Genomic DNA, 18,122 nt, shown 5'->3' on the forward strand with positions numbered 1-18,122 from the left:
GAGATATCATGACCATACAAAACTGTTACAGGTGGGTAAGGATCACCAATCAGTCAGCATCTAACTACTCGCTAAAGTATAATACAGGGTAATCAAACATCTGTGCTCATCACAGGGCTTTTTAACAGTGAAAAAACACAGGCCAGATAACACAGTCCCCTCAGGAAGGCCCCCTCCCCCTGACAGTGGCAATGTTAGCAATGCAGCAAGGGAAAAGGAGCAGGGAAGGGAGGAGAAGAGGACCCCCGAACCCCAGGAATGCCCAGCCGTACTAACCCACCGAAGCAGGAGGGACTGTACTTACCCGTCCAAGCGAGGACTCGCTGACGCATTCCTGACAGAACTACAACCGCAATGGAGGTAGCTGTCGGCCCGGTCCACTGTGAGTGAGACAACACCACAGCCCAGTCATATGTGGACCTCAGAGCAAAGCTCACCGGCCACCCCAGGAGTCATGGGGTATGGCGTGGCAGACCCAGCCTCTTTGCAAAGGTGTGCCCACGCTTGCTGGTCGGACTGAGTGGACTACAAGGATCTATATTATCCAGCATGTCTCTCAGCCGACAGTTGAAAGAAGATTCTTCAAGAAAAGGTAAAATAAAATAAAATTTCTCCTCGGGGCGCTGGGCCCAAAAGGGAGCCATACGTCCTTCTCCTAGGCAGAACAAAACTGAGGCTGCAGTGAGGAGGGTTATGTCTGGAGGGACCGCCCCCCTGGGCAGGGCTGTTCAACTCTGTTAATGCAACATGTATTTAATTATCTAACATGTATATGCCTAGTCCTCTCCTGAAAACAGGGAACATAACCCACTTGTCAAGATTTAAGGAGCTGTGTCCGTCCATGGAGGATAAGAAAAAATTACATTTAAAGCTGGCAATAACAATCAGTGCCGGCAAGTGAGGGAGACGGTCTGTACACACTGCCCCCTCACTGTATATACTGCTCCTCTTCTTACACACAATGAATACTGATGCGCTCGTATTAACTCATGTGCAATGTGAATCGTACATATACAATCAAGCAAAAAAACCTGGTGAAGAAACTCTTAATATATGTGAGTAGATCATGAAAAAGTCCTGAGGATAGAATCAGCCAGTCTGCAGTGATCCTTCCCTAATAGCCAAGCTCTCACTTCAATGTGATCAGGTTACAACAACCTGAGTGGACTCCTCACTCGGGAAAGACATCCGATGGTCGGATAGACATCCGATGGTCCGTCACTGTAGGCTCCTCCCCCACATGTATCGTCACGTGACTTAATCATGGGTATTCTACGATTGAGTCACGTGACGAGTGACGATACATGTGGGGGAGGAGCCTACAGTGACGGACCATCGGATGTCTATCCCAAGTGAGGAGTCCATTTAAACTGAGCGGCAACATACCATGTCTATAACATAAGCGAGGATACATGAGTGCACTAAGTGCAGCCTTTATCCACATCTATATGGTACAATATTGCGCTATGTTTCCCTTCCTCCTCTTTTGCATGTGACTTAATGCAACTGGAAACATCTGATCGCTTGCTGTAGGTTGTTTTAACCCCATCACATTAAAGTGAGAGCTTGGCAATTAGGGAAGGATCACTGCAGACTGGCTGATTCAATCATCAGGACTTTCATGATCTACTCACATATATTAAGAGTTTCTTCGCCAGGTTTTTTTGCTTGATTGTATATATATACGATTCACATTGCACATGAGTTAATACGTGCGCATCAGTATTTATTCATTTATCATTTGGTTTAGTTCACCGTTTTTTGATTGCTGCTGTATTTAGTTATTTTTTGTGTGGTTTCTTTGAGATTATTTGTGAGTAGCGCTGTAGTTTTTGTTCACTATATTTCTTACACACAATGTTCACTTATATGCAATTGCTTAGGGGAAAATTGCAGTCATTGGGAATAATAGGATTACCAAGTCTTACCACCCAGAGGTCCACTAATAACTGAAATAAAAAACTGTACCAAAAAGAATATAATTTAACCCACAATTTCTCTTAAACACAAGATAAAAATATGAACTTTAGTCAAGTGCGAGATGCTTTCATATTTAGAAAATAAATTTCAGTAGCATAATATGAATTTTCATAGGCAGAAAAGAAATCAGTATGCACTCATAGAAGTATTCCCACATACCATGGAGTTTCCTTTGACCATTGGAATCTTCTTTTTCAAAGTAGGACATGGGTTTGTCAGAATCAAAACTGGCTAACTGAATCTTGGAAGATTCCCAGTCAATGGCCAAGGAGCTGAAATTATCAAACTTAGTTCCATGACTGTCATAAGCTGATAATTGAACCAACTGGTTTTGGTAATTGGAAACTGGAATCTAAGAAGAAAACAAATGTGTTATACTTGAATCACCTGTTCCATTTCATTTCAGAGATTTATGATCTATAGCAACACAAGGATCAAGTTGATTATGACAAGCACTTGCATTAAGACATGCATTACACAAGATTATGAGGTATAAAAACTGAGCAAGACAAAGTTTTACCAAAAGTTAAAGAAATAGGAGGACTTGAGATGAAATACAAATTCACACTGATAGTTCTTCAATCCCCCCAAACAACTGACTGGTAAAAGGAATGATATGCAGCATCTATTTAGGGGACATTTAATGTTTTGGCCTTTCTACAGAAATGTACATGTAAATTGAACATTGTTAAAGTGCACCTGTGCCCAGACTGCACGTTAAAAGGATTGTAAAATCTTTTTTGTATTATCTGCTCTGCGCAGTGGTTTTGCACAGATCAGCTCCAACCCATCTCTTCTGTGGTCCCTCGCCAGTGCTCTTGACTCCTCCCTCTTTTCATGATGGCTGTAAACGAGCACAAAGCTGGATCGAGATTGAGCTCAGCTAAGTGCTTACGGAGGGGTGCTTTTGAAAAAAAGCTTACCTTAATGCAGAGAATGCATTAAGCTAAAAAAATATTCCCTTTACAAACACGGTCTGGTTTTGATAGCCTGTTTATTTGAATGGGTTGCAACACGCACAGGAAATCACTACTTTAAGATCGCACTGAACTAAACTACATGGTACTGTGGTACCATGTGGTTTGGTGACCACAAATGCACTGCGTTCGGTGTGACATTGACAATTAACTAGCACCTGCACGTGTCTCACAAGGGCAGCACAGAAAATGCACGGACTACACCTTTGCCACACTGTTCTGGCCTTCAAACTAAACCTTAGAGTTCTTATGATCTTTAAGAATTACTTTGCATTACACGCAGCTAGAGAGGTCAGTGATGGCTTTTTTAAAGCTCTGTTGAGATTATAAAAAATATCATTGTTCATAGTCTGGTTACAGCTGCACTTTAACCCTTTCATGCCTATGCCTATGTATGACATTTGGTGTTTACAAGTTAAAATCCATATTTTTGGCTAGAAAATTACTTAGAACCCCCAAACATTATATATATATTTTTAGCAGAGAATCTAGAGAATAAAATGGCGATTGTTGCAATATTTTATGTCATACGGTATTTGTGCGGCGGTGTTTTAAACACAACTTTTTGGGAAAAATTTACTTTCATGAATTTTAAAAAAATGAAAAAGTAAAATTAGCCCAATTTTTTTGCATAATGTGAAAGATGATGTTATGCCGAGTAAATAGATACCAAGCATGACACGCTTTATAATTGCACGCACTCGTGGAATGGCGACAAACTACGGTAACTAAAAATCTCCATAGGCGACGCTTTAAACTTTTTTTACGGTTACCAGGTTAGAGTTACAGAGTAGGCCTAGTGCTATAATTATTGCTCTCGCTCTTACGATCGCGGCGATACCTCACATGTGTTATTTGAACACCGTTTTCATATGCGGGCGCGACTTCCGTATGCGCTTTCTTTGCTGCGCAAGCTCGCGGGGAGGGGGGCGCTTTAAAATTTTTTTTTTTTTGTTTTCTTATTTATTTATTTATTTTTTCTAATATTACATTTTTTTTTTTTTTTTTTTTTACATTTTGATCACTTTTATTGCTGTCACAAGGAATGTAAACATCCCTTGTGACAGCAATAGGTCGTGACAGGTACTCTTTATGGAGGGATCGGGGTCTAAAAGACCTCCGAGCCCTCCTTTGCACTTCAAAGTATTCAGATCGCCGAAAACGGCGATTCTGAATACTGTGTACTTTTTTAAATCCGGCGCCATTGGCAGCCGAGAAACCCGGAAGTGACGTCATGACGCCGCTTCCGTGGTTTCAATGCGCACACTGAATCAAAGCCGTTTACGGCTTTGTTTCAGAGCGCGCCGAGACGCTGGAGGCGCCGGATCGTGGATCGGGTCTCCCGGTGGGACGGGAGTCCCGGTCAGAGCGGCGAGAGGCGGCGGGAGGGGGGGATGTCCCCTCCCGCTCCTCCGGCATAACAACCGAGCGGCTTTTAGCCGCATCGGTTGTTATGTTTGGAAAGCCGATCGCCCGCTCTAAACAACGGTACCGGGATGATGCCTGCGGCTGCAGGCATCATCCCGGTACAACCCCTGAAAGCCGAGGACGCATATATGCGTACGCTCGGCGTGAAAGGGTTAATAGAAATTCCAGTCAGCAAAGCTGTAACCAAATTCACAAATGACTTTTCACATTTAACATTAAATCACAGAACAGTGCTTACCACTTGTTTGTCTTGCTGCATCAGAGGACAGATAAGATCCTTATGGGAATGTTTATACACAGGAGTAACAGTGAAACGCGAGAGCGGGGAACAGGCCAGCTTCACTTCAACATTCTCGACTGCTGGAAATAGGTTGGTTTCTGTGGGGCGATTCCCTACAGACAAGGAAATTACCTAGAAGGGGGAAAAAAAAAAAAAAAAAAATTTTTTTTGTAAATGTTTTTTAAACTGGTTATACTGAGGCAACGATTAGAGTTTCCTACATATCACTACTAAAACGACTAGTTTAACTGAACATGTCAGAATGAACAATGCATCACTTGTCAAGTGAAAAGTAATCAGACGGACGCCACCATAGCAACGCCCCTAGCATCGCGGGAACCGATGCGCCTTCGAATCTTGAGGAATCATAGGAGGAGGAACTGGCACGCACGGACCAACACACATGGTTGTGTCCACCGGCCTAACCATCACTGCTACAAAGCTACGAGGCACCTGTACTCCCTGCAAAGTATCCAGACCTGCTACCCCTTGTGGAAGAAGTTAAACCGCAACTTACATCTTGCATCTAAGTCGGCAGACGTATCTGGAGGATCGCCGATACCGCCAGCAGCAGTTACAACCATACTATGCAGTAACGGGAGGACCTTCCAACACAGGGTAGCCCTGAACATACATTCATCAAGCAGCTGGTAAGATCGTTCCTTTTCTATTTATACTTGCATATCCAATAGGAACTAGGGGGCACATTCATGCCCTGTACTCGAGCAAGGAAAATATCTCGATGATTGAAGTATTATCGTAGGAACGATCTACAGTGCCCTATCAAAGCTCCCTCCTCCTATTCCCTCATACAGGAAATTATAGGGAAACACAAAGGGACTATACCGGTTTTTTCCCCTTTTTTTGTTTATTCCAATCTTTTCCTCATAGGCTGTCAAACCCATAGGAACTGCCATCCTCACTGGACGGTTCCCTTCAATTTGACCCCTATTGGGTCCTCATTTGTGTGATAGGACTTACACATGGTGCAGCCATTATTAGGTTCATCTAGTTCCCCCCTGCAGGGCCATTTCTGCTGATCATTCATCACAACCTAATCTCTTGGTAATTCACTTGGCTGCTTTTAGCCAGAATCCTCAGCAGAAACGCTCCATTTGGCGTCCGGATCGCCCTTATTGTTGTTTTTATGTTTGTCTATTGTTTGTGTTTACATGTGGTACCTGTGTCACACCTCTACGAACTTTGTTTTCAAGTGTGGCATTGACCGGCCTTCTTGGTAGGTTGCTTTATTAAGCGTATTAGCTTTATTGGTATTGTTTTTTTGATATCCCAGTCTATTTTGTACAATCAGTAATTATTCAATAAAATTATATTTTTATATAATATCTGCGTCCGTTCATGCCATAGTAGCCCTCTTTTGTTGTCCTCAGCGGTACCTCCTTCATCCCTCTGTTGGACAACACCCTCTCGTTTTTTTTGTACACATTTCCAGGCAAACTTTATACAATTTAAATACCTGTTCTGTTGTAAAACATTTCAAATAAAAACAAATCCACATGAGAGAATATATATGGTGCCACACGTACCAGCTCACCGAGGTCCCTGCAAACTGCTCTAGTCCAATGTTGAAAATGATTGCGAGACGAAGGGGGATCAAGATGAAACAGGCCAGTGCCTTCTGCGTCTGCAGTAGATAGGTTCCTAAAAAATTTCAGGGGTTCAAGTACCCATGGTTTAGGACCACCTTCAAATAAAATGTCTTTTGAGGAGCCCAAGGTCACTAGAGCTAAAGATGTAGGATCAACTGTCTACAAAGTGAGAAAAAAAAAAAAAAAAAAAAGTATAATTTCAATTTCTTACAAAGAACAGATTCAAATTTTTTTTGGCTTCCATATTTACCTGCAAGTCAATAAATCTGTCATTTAACCCTTTTTGCGGTCAGCCACATAACCATTAAAGCGGAACTCCCAGATGTCAGCCATCTTGTACAATGAATTACTAGGGGTTAGGGGTCCAATGAGGTGTATGCCACCTCATGGATTCTCTCTAATTTACAATTTTATTTTTTACTAAGCATTGGGAAAATTGCCATCGCTATACTGCTGACATGCCAATTGGGATCTTCTGGTCTCAGCTACTGCCTCTGCAGAGTCCACACTGTGCCTACACCAACCCCATGTCCAATCACAGAGTGCATGGTATTATGTGAACGCAAAATACCAAAGCTTCTGTGAATGAACAGCGGAGGGGGAGAGGCAGGCAGAGCTGCTGCAGCAGTAACTACCATCATATCACTGGGAGTGTAGCGATAGCTGTAATCCTGGAGCTCCATACAATTATATATTTATTACACACACTATATACATTATCTCACAGGAGTATTCAGCTCACATTTTTGAAAATATTTTATAATACCTTTTCATGTGACACTTTGCTACAAAGTAAAGTAATTAGTGTACAGCTAGTATAAGTGTAAATTTGCTGTCCTTTCAAAACAACACACTTTAATTTTTTAAACTGCTGGCAACATAAGCGAGTACACCCTTAAGAGCCCTTTCACACTGGTGTGTTTTTGCCATGTTTTCTCGGTAAAAATAGCGCTATTAAAACGCTCATAAAACGCTCCAAAAACGCCCCTCTCCATTGAAATAAATTGAAAACGCTGTAAAAACGCTGTAAAATCGCGGTGTTTTACCAATATTTTAACGCTCTGCTATAGGCATTTCCAGTGTGAAAGGGCTCTTTGTGAAAAGGTCCAAATTGGGCCCAATTAGTCATTTTCCCTCCCCGGTGTCATGCGACTCGTTAGTGTTACAAGGTCTCAGATGTGAATTTGGCGCTATCACTCTCTCATACTGGCAAATGAAGTTCAACATGGCACCTCAAGCAAAGAACTCTGAGGATCTGAAAAAAAGAAGAATTGTTGCTCTACATAAAAGATGGCCTAGGCTATAAGAAGATTGCCAAGACCCTGAAACTAAGCTGCAGTACGCTGGCCAATACAATACAGCGGTTTAACAGGACAGGTTCCACTCAGAACAGGCCTCACCATGGTCGACCAAAGAAGTTGCGTGCACGTGCTCAGCGTCATATCCAGAAGTGGTCTTTGGGAAATAGACGTATGAGTGCTGCCAGCATTGCTGCAGAGGTTGAAGGAGTGTGGGGGGGCAGTCTATCATTGCTCAGACCATACGCCACACACTGCATCAAATTGGTCTGCATGGCTGTGGTCCCAGAAGGAAGCCTCGTCTAAAAGATGACGCACAAGAAAGCCTGCAGACAGTTTGCTGAAGACAAGCAGACCAAAGACATCGATTACTGGAACCATGTGCTGTGGTCTGATGAGACAAAGATAAACATGTGTGTGGCGGCAACCAGATAAGTACAACGACAAGTGTGCATTGCCTAAAGTCAAGCATGGTGGTGGGAGTGTCATGGTCTGGGGCTGCACGAGTGCTGCTGACACTGGGGAGCTACAGTTCATTGAGGGAACCATGAATGCCAACATGTACTGTGACATACTGAAGCAGAGCATGATGCCCACCCTTCAGGGACTGGGCCCCAGGGCAGTATTTCAACATAACCCCAAACACTGGAAGAGGACTCCAGTGGCAACCTGTGAAACTCTGGTTAACTCTATGCCCAAGAGGGTCAGGTTAAGGCAGCTCTGAAAAATAATGGTGGGCGCACAAGAGAGATGTAAAGAATCACATTCCATTCCCCCCCCCCCCTTCTGCAGCCTGAAATGAAGACACAGTTTTTGTTTTATTCAGCTATAACTACTAGTGCAACTGATTAAAATCCAAAGATGCCCACTGACATGAAGGAACAAATAAAAAACAAACAGAAGCACCAAGTCAGTATTTTGATGGACCACATTTTGCTTTATTTAACAGCCTTTAGTTTGTTGGAATAGGTCTCTACTAACTTTGCAATGTTTGCCCACTGCTCAAGTTCAGTTCAATTTGATGGTGACTGTGGACTGCAGTCTTCAAATCATTCCACAGATTTTCAATGGGGTCGAAGTCTGGGCTCTGACTAAGCCATGCAAGGACAGTCACCCCCTTCTCCTTCAACCAAAGGGTGGTCATTTTTGCCATGTGCTTAGGGTCATTGTCATGTTAGAAGATAAATCATTCTTCCTATTGACAACTTTCTGGCAGAGGGCAACAGATTTTCCCCATCCATTTTTTTTTCTTATCCTGACAAGTGCTCCAGTCCCTGCTAAAGAGAAACACCCCAAAACAGGATATTGCCACCTTCATGCTTTACTGTAAGAATGGTGTTATTTGGGGGGCGTGGCCGGGATGTGAAAGGGAGCAGACGTGTGCTAGCTGAGCTCCGCTCCTACCCTTATCCTGACTTAATTCCAGCGCAGATTCCACCTTCCAGCACCCGTCTGTCAGGCACCCTGGGGCGAAAGAAGGCACCCGGTACCCCGAGGGCTCCTCCGCTGTCGCCGGGTAAGCTCCGTTCGTCCTCGACACCTGGTCCCCGGGCCGCGGCGGCCATCTTACCCACGAGGCTCCCCGCACTCGACATGTCGATTGACTTCCCGGCCCTACCTAATCCATCGGCATCCCAGGCTGCCTCTCATGCTGAACTCCTGGCAGCTATCAAGGAGGGTCGGGACTCCGTCATGGTCAAGATAGACCACCTTGTGGCGGATGTGAGCCTAATCAGGCATGATATGGACAAATTTAGGGCCCGGTTCGCCGAGGCAGAGGGCCGCATATCGCAGCTGGAAGACTCCACCAGAGCTGACTCCAGAGACCTACATGTCCTACAATTGCAGGTCAGAGCCCTACAGGAGAAGTCTATTGATACCGAAAATAGGCTCAGGAGAAACAATATCAGGATCCTGGGCCTCCCGGAGCGTGCGGAGGGCCCCAGGCCCGCGGAATTACAGAAACTTTCCTGATCTCCCTCCTGGGCCTACCAGAAATGCCACCCACGTTCGTGGTGGAGAGGGCCCACAGAGTCCCCCCTAAGCCTCCGGTCCCGGGGGCCCCCCCACGGCCTTTCCTGCTTCGCCTGTTGAACTACCGTGACAGGGATCGAATCCTGGCGGCTGCCAGAGAGAAGAGGGACCTGATGTTCGAGGGTGCTAGGATCATGCTATTTCCAGACTACTCTCCTGAGGTACAACGCCAACGCCGCTCCTTTACTGAGGTGAGGAGGCGCCTACGAGACCAAGGCCTCAAGTTCAGCCTCCTGTATCCCAGCAAGCTGCGAGTGATAGACGGAGACCGCACGCGCTTCTTTACTGACCCGGAGGCGGCTATGTCGTGGCTGGAGGCCCGCTGATGGAGCATACCTCGTGGCAAGTATTGCAACCCGGTTCCCGGACCGCTCCCCTGAGTTACTCTTTCCTCCCCATCTCGTTTTTCGATGTTGATGATGGGGTTATGGCCCCTTAGACTGAGGATGGAGTTTAATCCCCCCTTTTTTTTTTGGTGATTCTGGAACTGGTTGGGCCTATTTTACTTTTCTTTTCTCCTTTTTGAAACTTTATTTTCAACATGCCACTACCTTCCGCGTTCAAGATGGCCGCCGTTGCCTTTGGTCCCAGATCCTGTTGCTGGAGGGGGACGGGAGTAGACGTGTCTTCTGTTCTTTTTTCTTTTTTTATCCTCTCCTCTCCTAGATTGAGAGCTGGGACCCGCTGCCTCCCACCCCCTCTCCCCCCTTGTTCTTCAGCTGATTTGCCCTTCCACTGTGGCCTCCCAATCCCGATGTTTTACCCCCCCGCAATTTGACCTCTGTGCCCGGCCGGGTATGGAATCTGCCTAACAACCACTGGTGGGAGTTTGGGTGCTCAGCACGCAGCTATTGAGACGCACCACCCCGGCTCACGGACGCTGCGACACGCAAGAACCACTGCCCCCCCCCCTCATTTTGCTTTGTCCTGCAATTTTTTTTTTTTTCTTTTTGTACCCCCCTTTTACCCTCTTTTGGCCCTTGCCCATGCTGGCTCCCTGAGCCTGGACATTGACCGCAGGTCTCTCGCCAAGCGAGGACGCCCTGGCGGCCATTGTGTAGGGCCCCCAGTTACTGGGGCCCATTTACACCTTTTTTTGACTCTGTTTTGGGGAAAAACTATTCCCACCCCTCTAGCCGTTGCTGGAGGGATGGGACATAGTAGGATAGGCACCTGGTGCCTGGGAAATTTGTTGTTTTCTATGTTTAGTGTGTTTAATGTGTCTGAAAAGCTCAATGTCTTGTACTTTCTACTGTTGAAGATATGCTCAGGTGTGAATTTTATGATATGCAGTGTACTTGGGGTCTTGCTGCTCCTGGGGTGTCTAATGGTGTACCCAAATTGTTATCCTTTCCTCTTCCCGCCCCCTTTGCCTGATGGCTGACCACTCGTCTGACTCCTTCACCATTCTCTCCTGGAATGTTAGGGGCCTCAATTCCAAGTTTAAGCGCGCCACCCTATTCCAATATTTGAAGTCCCGCTCGGTCCAGCTCATTTTACTCCAGGAGACGCACCTCATGGGCAGCAAGGTCCTGACACTTAAAAAGCCCTGGGTGCAGCGGGCGATACATGCTACATACTCCACATACGCCAGGGGTGTTACAATCCTTGTCCATAAGAATTTTCCCTGTGTGATTGAGGAGATCCGTACGGACCCCCTGGGTAAATATGTGATACTTGTTTTTACACTGTGGTCGCAGAGGTACATTGTTGTTAATTTGTACATCCCCCCTCCCTTTTCCTCCGCCTTATTATATGATGTCCTGGATAAAATCACGCCCTTCTGCCCGGGGAGGGTACTGGTGATGGGGGACTTCAATGCCACCCTATCCCAGGACCTGGACAGACCTACCCCACCGAAGTCCCGTTGTTCAGACCTGCTGGCCTGGGCTCAGGCGGTGGGCCTGGAGGAGGTCTGGAGATGGAAACACCCCGATGTGCGAGCCTACTCCTGCTTCTCGGCTTCATACAAGACCGCCTCCCGGATTGATCTGGCCTTCTCTAACCCCGCACTGTTAGCGGATGTGTTGGAGGCGGACTATCTTCCCAGCGGTCTGTCTGATCATAGCCCATTGATGGTGGTGCTCCGCTCTCCAGCATCGCGCAGTGCTGCGCTTTGGAGACTGGGTGCGCAGTGGGTGGCTCATCCAGACGTAGCAGCTGTGGTACCCCCTCTATTGACTGAATTCTGGGAGCAGAATACTGGCTCGTCCTCTCCTGACATAGTGTGGGACGCCTTCAAGGCCTACACTAGGGGACAATACATTTCCTCCATAGCTAGCGTTAAAAAACAACATTCCGCGCAAACGGGTGACTTGGAGCAATTGGTTGCTGACCGCACTGACACATATAACTCTGACCCCTCATCGGAACATTTCGATCTGATGATGGCAGCTCAACGTGACTTACACCTGCACATAGCGGAGGCGACGCGCCTAGAAATCCATAAGGGCAGACAGAGGGCATTTGAACAGGGTGACCGGAACGGCCGCTTTTTGGCCATGATGGCCCAACATGACCAGCCTCTCACAACAATATCTCTTCTCCAGACCCGGGGGGGGGGAACTGTGTCCTCCCCTCGAGACATACTACAGACTTTTAATGACTTCTATAGGACCCTTTACTCCTCTGGGTTGCCCACAGATTTTCGGCCTGAGACGTTGAATGACCTGCTAGATCCCTTGGCGCTGGGCTGGCTCTCTGACCAGGAGAGGGAGGCCCTGATACGACCATTTACAGCTCTTGAGGTCCAGGGTGCCATCCGGTCCTTTCCACCGGGCAAAGCGCCCGGGCCGGATGGGCTCCCATTGGATTTTTACAAAGCCCATATGGGCCTCCTAACCCCCCTGCTGGCACAGCTTTACACCACGTGCCTGGCCGAGGGAAGTCTTCCCGCCTCCATGTACCATGCCCACTTGACACTGATCTACAAACCCCCTAAGGACCCCACTTCTTGTGCCTCCTACCGCCCCATTGCACTACTAAACACCGACTTTAAAATACTCACTAAGCTCCTAGCTCTTCGGCTATACCCCATGCTGCCCACGGTCATAGACTCTGATCAGACGGGGTTCATGCCCCGGAGGTCTACGGACGTTAACCTTAGGAGGCTTTTTACTAATATCCATACCCAACACATTAATACAGGAACGAGGACTGTGGCCTCGTTGGATGTAGAAAAGGCCTTTGACACGGTCGAGTGGCCTTTTCTATGGGAAACTTTGCGCCGGATGGGATTCCCCCTGCTCTTCATAACATGGCTCCAGGTGATTTACAAGGCCCCCACTTCGTCGGTGCGTTTGGGTGGTGGTTTATCCGTCCCCTTTCAGCTTTCTCGTGGCACTAGGCAGGGTTGCCCTCTTTCCCCGGCCCTTTTCGCCCTCGCCATAGAACCAGTGGCGGAGGCTCTCCGTACATCGCCCCATATTAGAGGGCTCAGGGTGGGTCTGCTGGAGGAAAGGGTGGCCCTATACGCAGACGATATGCTGCTTTTCCTGAACGACGCGGGCCCCTCCCTGCAGGGCGCGCTAACTGTCCTGGACACATTCGCCCCGGTCACCGGCCTTAAAGTGAACTGGTCCAAATCCCTCCTCTTCCCGATAGACCAAGCGGCCAGATCTACCTCCCCCTCTAATAGCCCCCTTTGCTGGGTAGATACATTTAAATATCTGGGAGTTCATGTCTCTGCCCTGGCCTCTGACTTTATCCCCCAGAATCTCTCCCCGGTTCTAGTAGAAGCTCAATCCAAATTCAGGGCGTGGGGCAACCTCCCTCTATCGGTCTGGGGAAGGGTAAATCTCCTCAAAATGAAAATTGTCCCCAAACTCATTTATCTCTTCCGCCACTCGCCGCAGTGGGTGCCCAAGTCTTTTTTCGATAAGTTGAACCAAACTTTTTCCTCCTTTATTTGGGGATCCGCCCCGCCGAGGTACAAACTAACTACGCTAATGAGGCCGCGGACGCAGGGTGGGATGGCTTTTCCAGACTGCTACAAGTACTACCTCGCTGCCCAGCTGGTAACGGCGGCTTGGTGGCTGCGGCCTGATGGTACAAATGCCTCCACCGCCCTTGAGGCCTCGGTAGTTGGCTCGCTGGAGGCCCTCCAGCTTTTGCTGTTCCGGGGCCCCCGCGCGCCTTACTCCCTGACCCCCTCTATGCTCACCACCCTGCGGGCGTGGAGAACCGGTCTCGCCATTGAAAAGTGTAAGCCCACTGAAATCTCACCCAATGCCCCGATCTGGAAAAACCCCACCTTAGACCATTTCTTTCGGTTACTAGATCCCTCTGCGTGGTCGAAGTACGGTGTGAAACTAGTCTCCCATATTGTGTCGCAGAACGCGCTTAAACCTTTTACCGTGCTCTCGTCCGAGTTTAACTTGCCTGCCCATTATCTTTTCAGATACTTCCAATTGTCCCATGCCTTTTCAGCTCAATTCCCTCAGTCCTCCTGCATCGTGGCCCAGTCGGAGTTGGAGAGGACACTCAGATTTGATTGTGCTGTGAAACCCACCTCGCATTTGTATTCCTATCTACTCTTTGTGTCCCTCCCTTCCCTTGACGGACTGCGATCCCGGTGGCACACTGACATCCCTACATTAGACACGGACGACTGGGATGAGATATGGGACCTTCCCTTCACTACCTTGGTGTCAGTTAGAGACAGGTTGGTGCAATACAAAATTGTACACAGGGCATACTTCACCCCCTACAGACTACACAAAATGAACCCCACGCACCCCCAGGAGTGCTGGAGATGTGGCGCATCCCCAGGTGACTTCGCCCACATCTTCTGGAAGTGCCCAGAGGTGGTACATTACTGGGAGGCGGTGCTGGAATTGACTAACAAAATTGCTGGGACACAATTGCCTCTAAATATGGAGATATGTCTTTTAGGTATAGTGGAGAACATCGTCCGAACCTCAGCCAAACGTACTTTAGTCAGCCTATTGCTCTTCTACGCCCGTAAAAACATCACCATGCACTGGAAAAAACCTTCAACCCCATCTTTGGTGCAGTGGCGGCGACTGGTAAACGCCAGCCTTCCTCTGTACAGAGACACATATGCCAATCGCGGATGCCCACAGAAATATGATAAGGTCTGGCGGGCTTGGGTGGAGGAATCCGAGACTGCTGGTTAAAACATAGTTGCTGAGACGGCGCCCTCCGCCTCCCCCCGGGCCCCCCTCCCTTCTTTCCCCCTTGTTTTCTTCTCGTTTTGTTCGAATTTATGTATGCCGGCTATTGTATGCACTATCCTGACAACATGTATACACTGCAGAGGGTAATGTTAACCTGCTATATCAGCCATCTTTCCTTGAGTAATGTACGGAGTTGAGCTGTTTATGTCATGTCTTGTCTATTGTTGTGTTTTTTGTATGACAAAAATTCTTCAATAAAAATAATTTTCAAAAAAAAAAAAAGAATGGTGTTATTTGGATGGTGAGCTGTATTGGATTTCCACCACAAATTGTTTGGTGTTGAGGCTAAATAATAAAATTTTTGTCTCATCTGACCACCTTAACCCCTTAACGCCCGCCGCACGACTATTTACGTCCGCAGAATGGCACGGACAGGCAGAAGGACGTATATATACACGTCCTTGCCTTCTAGCGGGTGGGGGGTCCGATCGCGCCCCCCCCCCCGCTGCGTGCGGGTTCCCTCGGGGAGCGATCCGGGACGACGGCGCGGCTATTCGTTTATAGCCGATCCGTCGCGATCGCTACCCGAGGCTGAAGCACGGGGAGAGCCGTATGTAAACACGGCTTCCCCGTGCTTCACTGTGGCGGCGTATCGATCGAGTGATCCCTTTTATAGGGAGACTCGATCGATGACGCCAGTCCTACAGCCACACCCCCCTACAGTTGTAAACACACACTAAGTGAACACTAACCCCTACAGCGCCCCCTGTGGTTAACTCCCAAACTGCAACTGTCATTTTCACAATAAAAGAATGCAATTTAAATGCATTTTTTGCTGTGAAAATGACAATGGTCCCAAAAATGTGTCAAAATTGTCCGAAGTGTCCACCATAATGTCGCAGTCACGAAAAAAATTGCTGATCGCCGGCAATAGTAGTAAAAAAAAAAAAAAAATAATAAAAATGCAATAAAACTATCCCCTATTTTGTAAACGCTATAAATTTTGCGCAAACCAATCGATAAACGCTTATTGCGATTTTTTTTACCAAAAATAGGTAGAAGAATACGTATCGGCCTAAATTGAGGAATTTTTTTTTTTATATATATATGTTTTTGGGGGATATTTATTATAGCAAAAAGTAAAATATATTGAATTTTTTTTCAAAATTGTCGCTCTATTTTTGTTTATAGCGCAAAAAATAAAAACCGCAGAGGTGATCAAATACCACCAAAAGAAAGCTCTATTTGTGGGTAAAAAAGGACGCCAATTTTGTTTGGGAGCCACGTCGCACGACCGCGTAATTGTCTGTTAAAGCGACGCAGTGCCGAATCGCAAAACCTGGCCTGGGCATTTAGCTGCAAAATGGTCCGGGGCTTAAGTGGTTAAAGCTTCTAAGGCTACATGGAAAAAGGCGTTATGGTCAGATGAGTTTAAAATTTAATTATTAATTTAGTTTTTAAATCAGACAGCACCAACTTGCGTAGTACTGTAGGACCATGCGGTTTGCCACAAGCACATGCTAAAGCTCAGCAGGTTCCTCTGCGGGTCGAGAACATGTGCAATTTCGCATGCGTTTCCTAGCTGCAGAGATGGGAACGCTTAAGGGTGAGGGCTTGTCATGTGAAGGATCTGAATCATAGCATAAACATGCGATTCTGACCTGTGCTGGTAGAAAATTTTACTAACCAGACCTCCGTGAATTTTAATTCAATACCCCTGCTCTACACTCTTTCCCACTCCCTCCCTCTGGAGAGAACGTGACAGCACTGACCAATCAGAAGAACCCTGATCTGTCCCCGTGTCCCTAGGGAGACGCATGGATGGTAAAACCATCCCCCACAGAGGTAAGTGCAAGGGGACTAGAGGGGACGTAGGATGTTCTAGGTCAGCACAAACCTTAAAAAGTCTTCACTTATACTGTAGGCTTCAAAAAAGCTCTTTTCAAAAGTTTGCCACTCTGAGTGAACTACTGTAGGATCTTGTCCTGCATAATAGCATTACAGTAGTCAAACTCTTTCACTTGGCTTCTTAAAAAAGTATGGGGAGTGAAAGTCAGCTGCTCAAATTAATTTACCAATGGTATATGATTCGTTAGTATACACTTAACACTAGATGACAAAGCTCAGGCTACACATGGGACTCCTAAAATGGCACGAAAACAAACAACCTTTTTTTTTTTTACAAAACAAAGTTTCAAAATTAGTTTTATGTACATATTAAAGTAACTTGTCAAAATCGAACATGTTTAATAATGGTACTGCCATATATCAATCGTCAGTCTACTTCAGTCCAATGGCAGTTTATACAGAATAGGCTGTACAGAAAACGTTTACACATGTTTAATTTATGAAAACCACAGGGATTAAAATGTATTGCTTTTACACTTACCTTTAGAGGTAGATAAGCAGCAATTATAATTTTGGCTTTTAAGTGTACATGACCATGAGTGTAGCTGACAAACACAGTTGTGTACCCCGCAGTCACTCCTTGTACTGTAATACCACTACAATAATCAACATTTGGCTCAAGTCTGCCTAAAACACAAAATAAGAGGGGTATATAAATATCAGTAGGATTAGCAACAAACACTGATAGCGTCACTAAAGGCACAATAAAAAAAAATATGATTTTGACTTACCGGAAAAACCTGTTTTCTGGAGTATAGTAAACATTGGCTTTTCTAAAGTAATCACATCTTGATTACACGCAGTTACATTCAGGTCAATGGCAAAAGGGGACTTCCCACTATATAACCCCTTCCACACCTAGCTAGCCTCAGTTTTGTGACAAGGAATAGAAAGATTGTTTTGAGAGAGAAGGGTATTCCGTGCCCTGTAATGTACTCCAGGAAATGCATTTTACTGGTAAGATAAAAATTTGAAAAGATCTGGCATTGGTGGTTAGTTGAGTATATTAATGATATGGAAAATTTATAAATAATTATATAATATGTATACCATCTGAGAAAAAAAATGAAGGTGATGCGTTTTTTTTTTATGTTGGGTGGGGTATTGTTATGGAAATGTTAATGCGTTTTGTATAATGTGAAAATTCAATAAAAAAAATTGCCTTTAGTTGTACTTTAAGCCATGAACCTTCATGCAGATGCAGAGAGGGGTTGGTAGGCTCCTGGACCACAGAGTCTGGAGTTTCAAAGAGAAGGAAAGCCTTGGGCAGTGCCATATTCATATTCAAATCCAGGTCCATGCACTCCAAGCAATAAGTTTCAGCAGTGATTTATGAGGGTTAAGGGTATACCAAACTCTCCATAGGGTCCGGTCTGTCTATAGGACATACTGGCCGATAGAAGACAACTGTACTGATATACCATTTTGGGCATGTTTTGGGAGTGAAGCCGAGCAAGAACAGGGGGGCA

General features: G+C 46.1%; 1 protein-coding gene across 1 annotated transcript in view; it reads right to left on the reverse strand.

Moving 5' to 3' along the window:
- The window catches only part of NUP210 (nucleoporin 210), a 193,128-nt gene that overhangs the window by 88,734 nt on the left and 86,272 nt on the right, over positions 1–18,122 (reverse strand). The window contains exons 14-17 of the mRNA XM_040359371.1: positions 17,135–17,280; positions 6,213–6,434; positions 4,624–4,797; positions 2,140–2,332 (exon numbers count right to left, since the gene is read on the reverse strand). Coding sequence (XP_040215305.1) covers positions 2,140–2,332; positions 4,624–4,797; positions 6,213–6,434; positions 17,135–17,280 — 735 coding nt within the window. The remainder of the gene's footprint in view (positions 1–2,139; positions 2,333–4,623; positions 4,798–6,212; positions 6,435–17,134; positions 17,281–18,122) is intronic.

The sequence above is a fragment of the Rana temporaria genome, chromosome 7, assembly GCF_905171775.1.
Source record: "Rana temporaria chromosome 7, aRanTem1.1, whole genome shotgun sequence".
In the NCBI taxonomy this organism is placed as follows: Eukaryota; Metazoa; Chordata; class Amphibia; order Anura; family Ranidae; genus Rana; species Rana temporaria.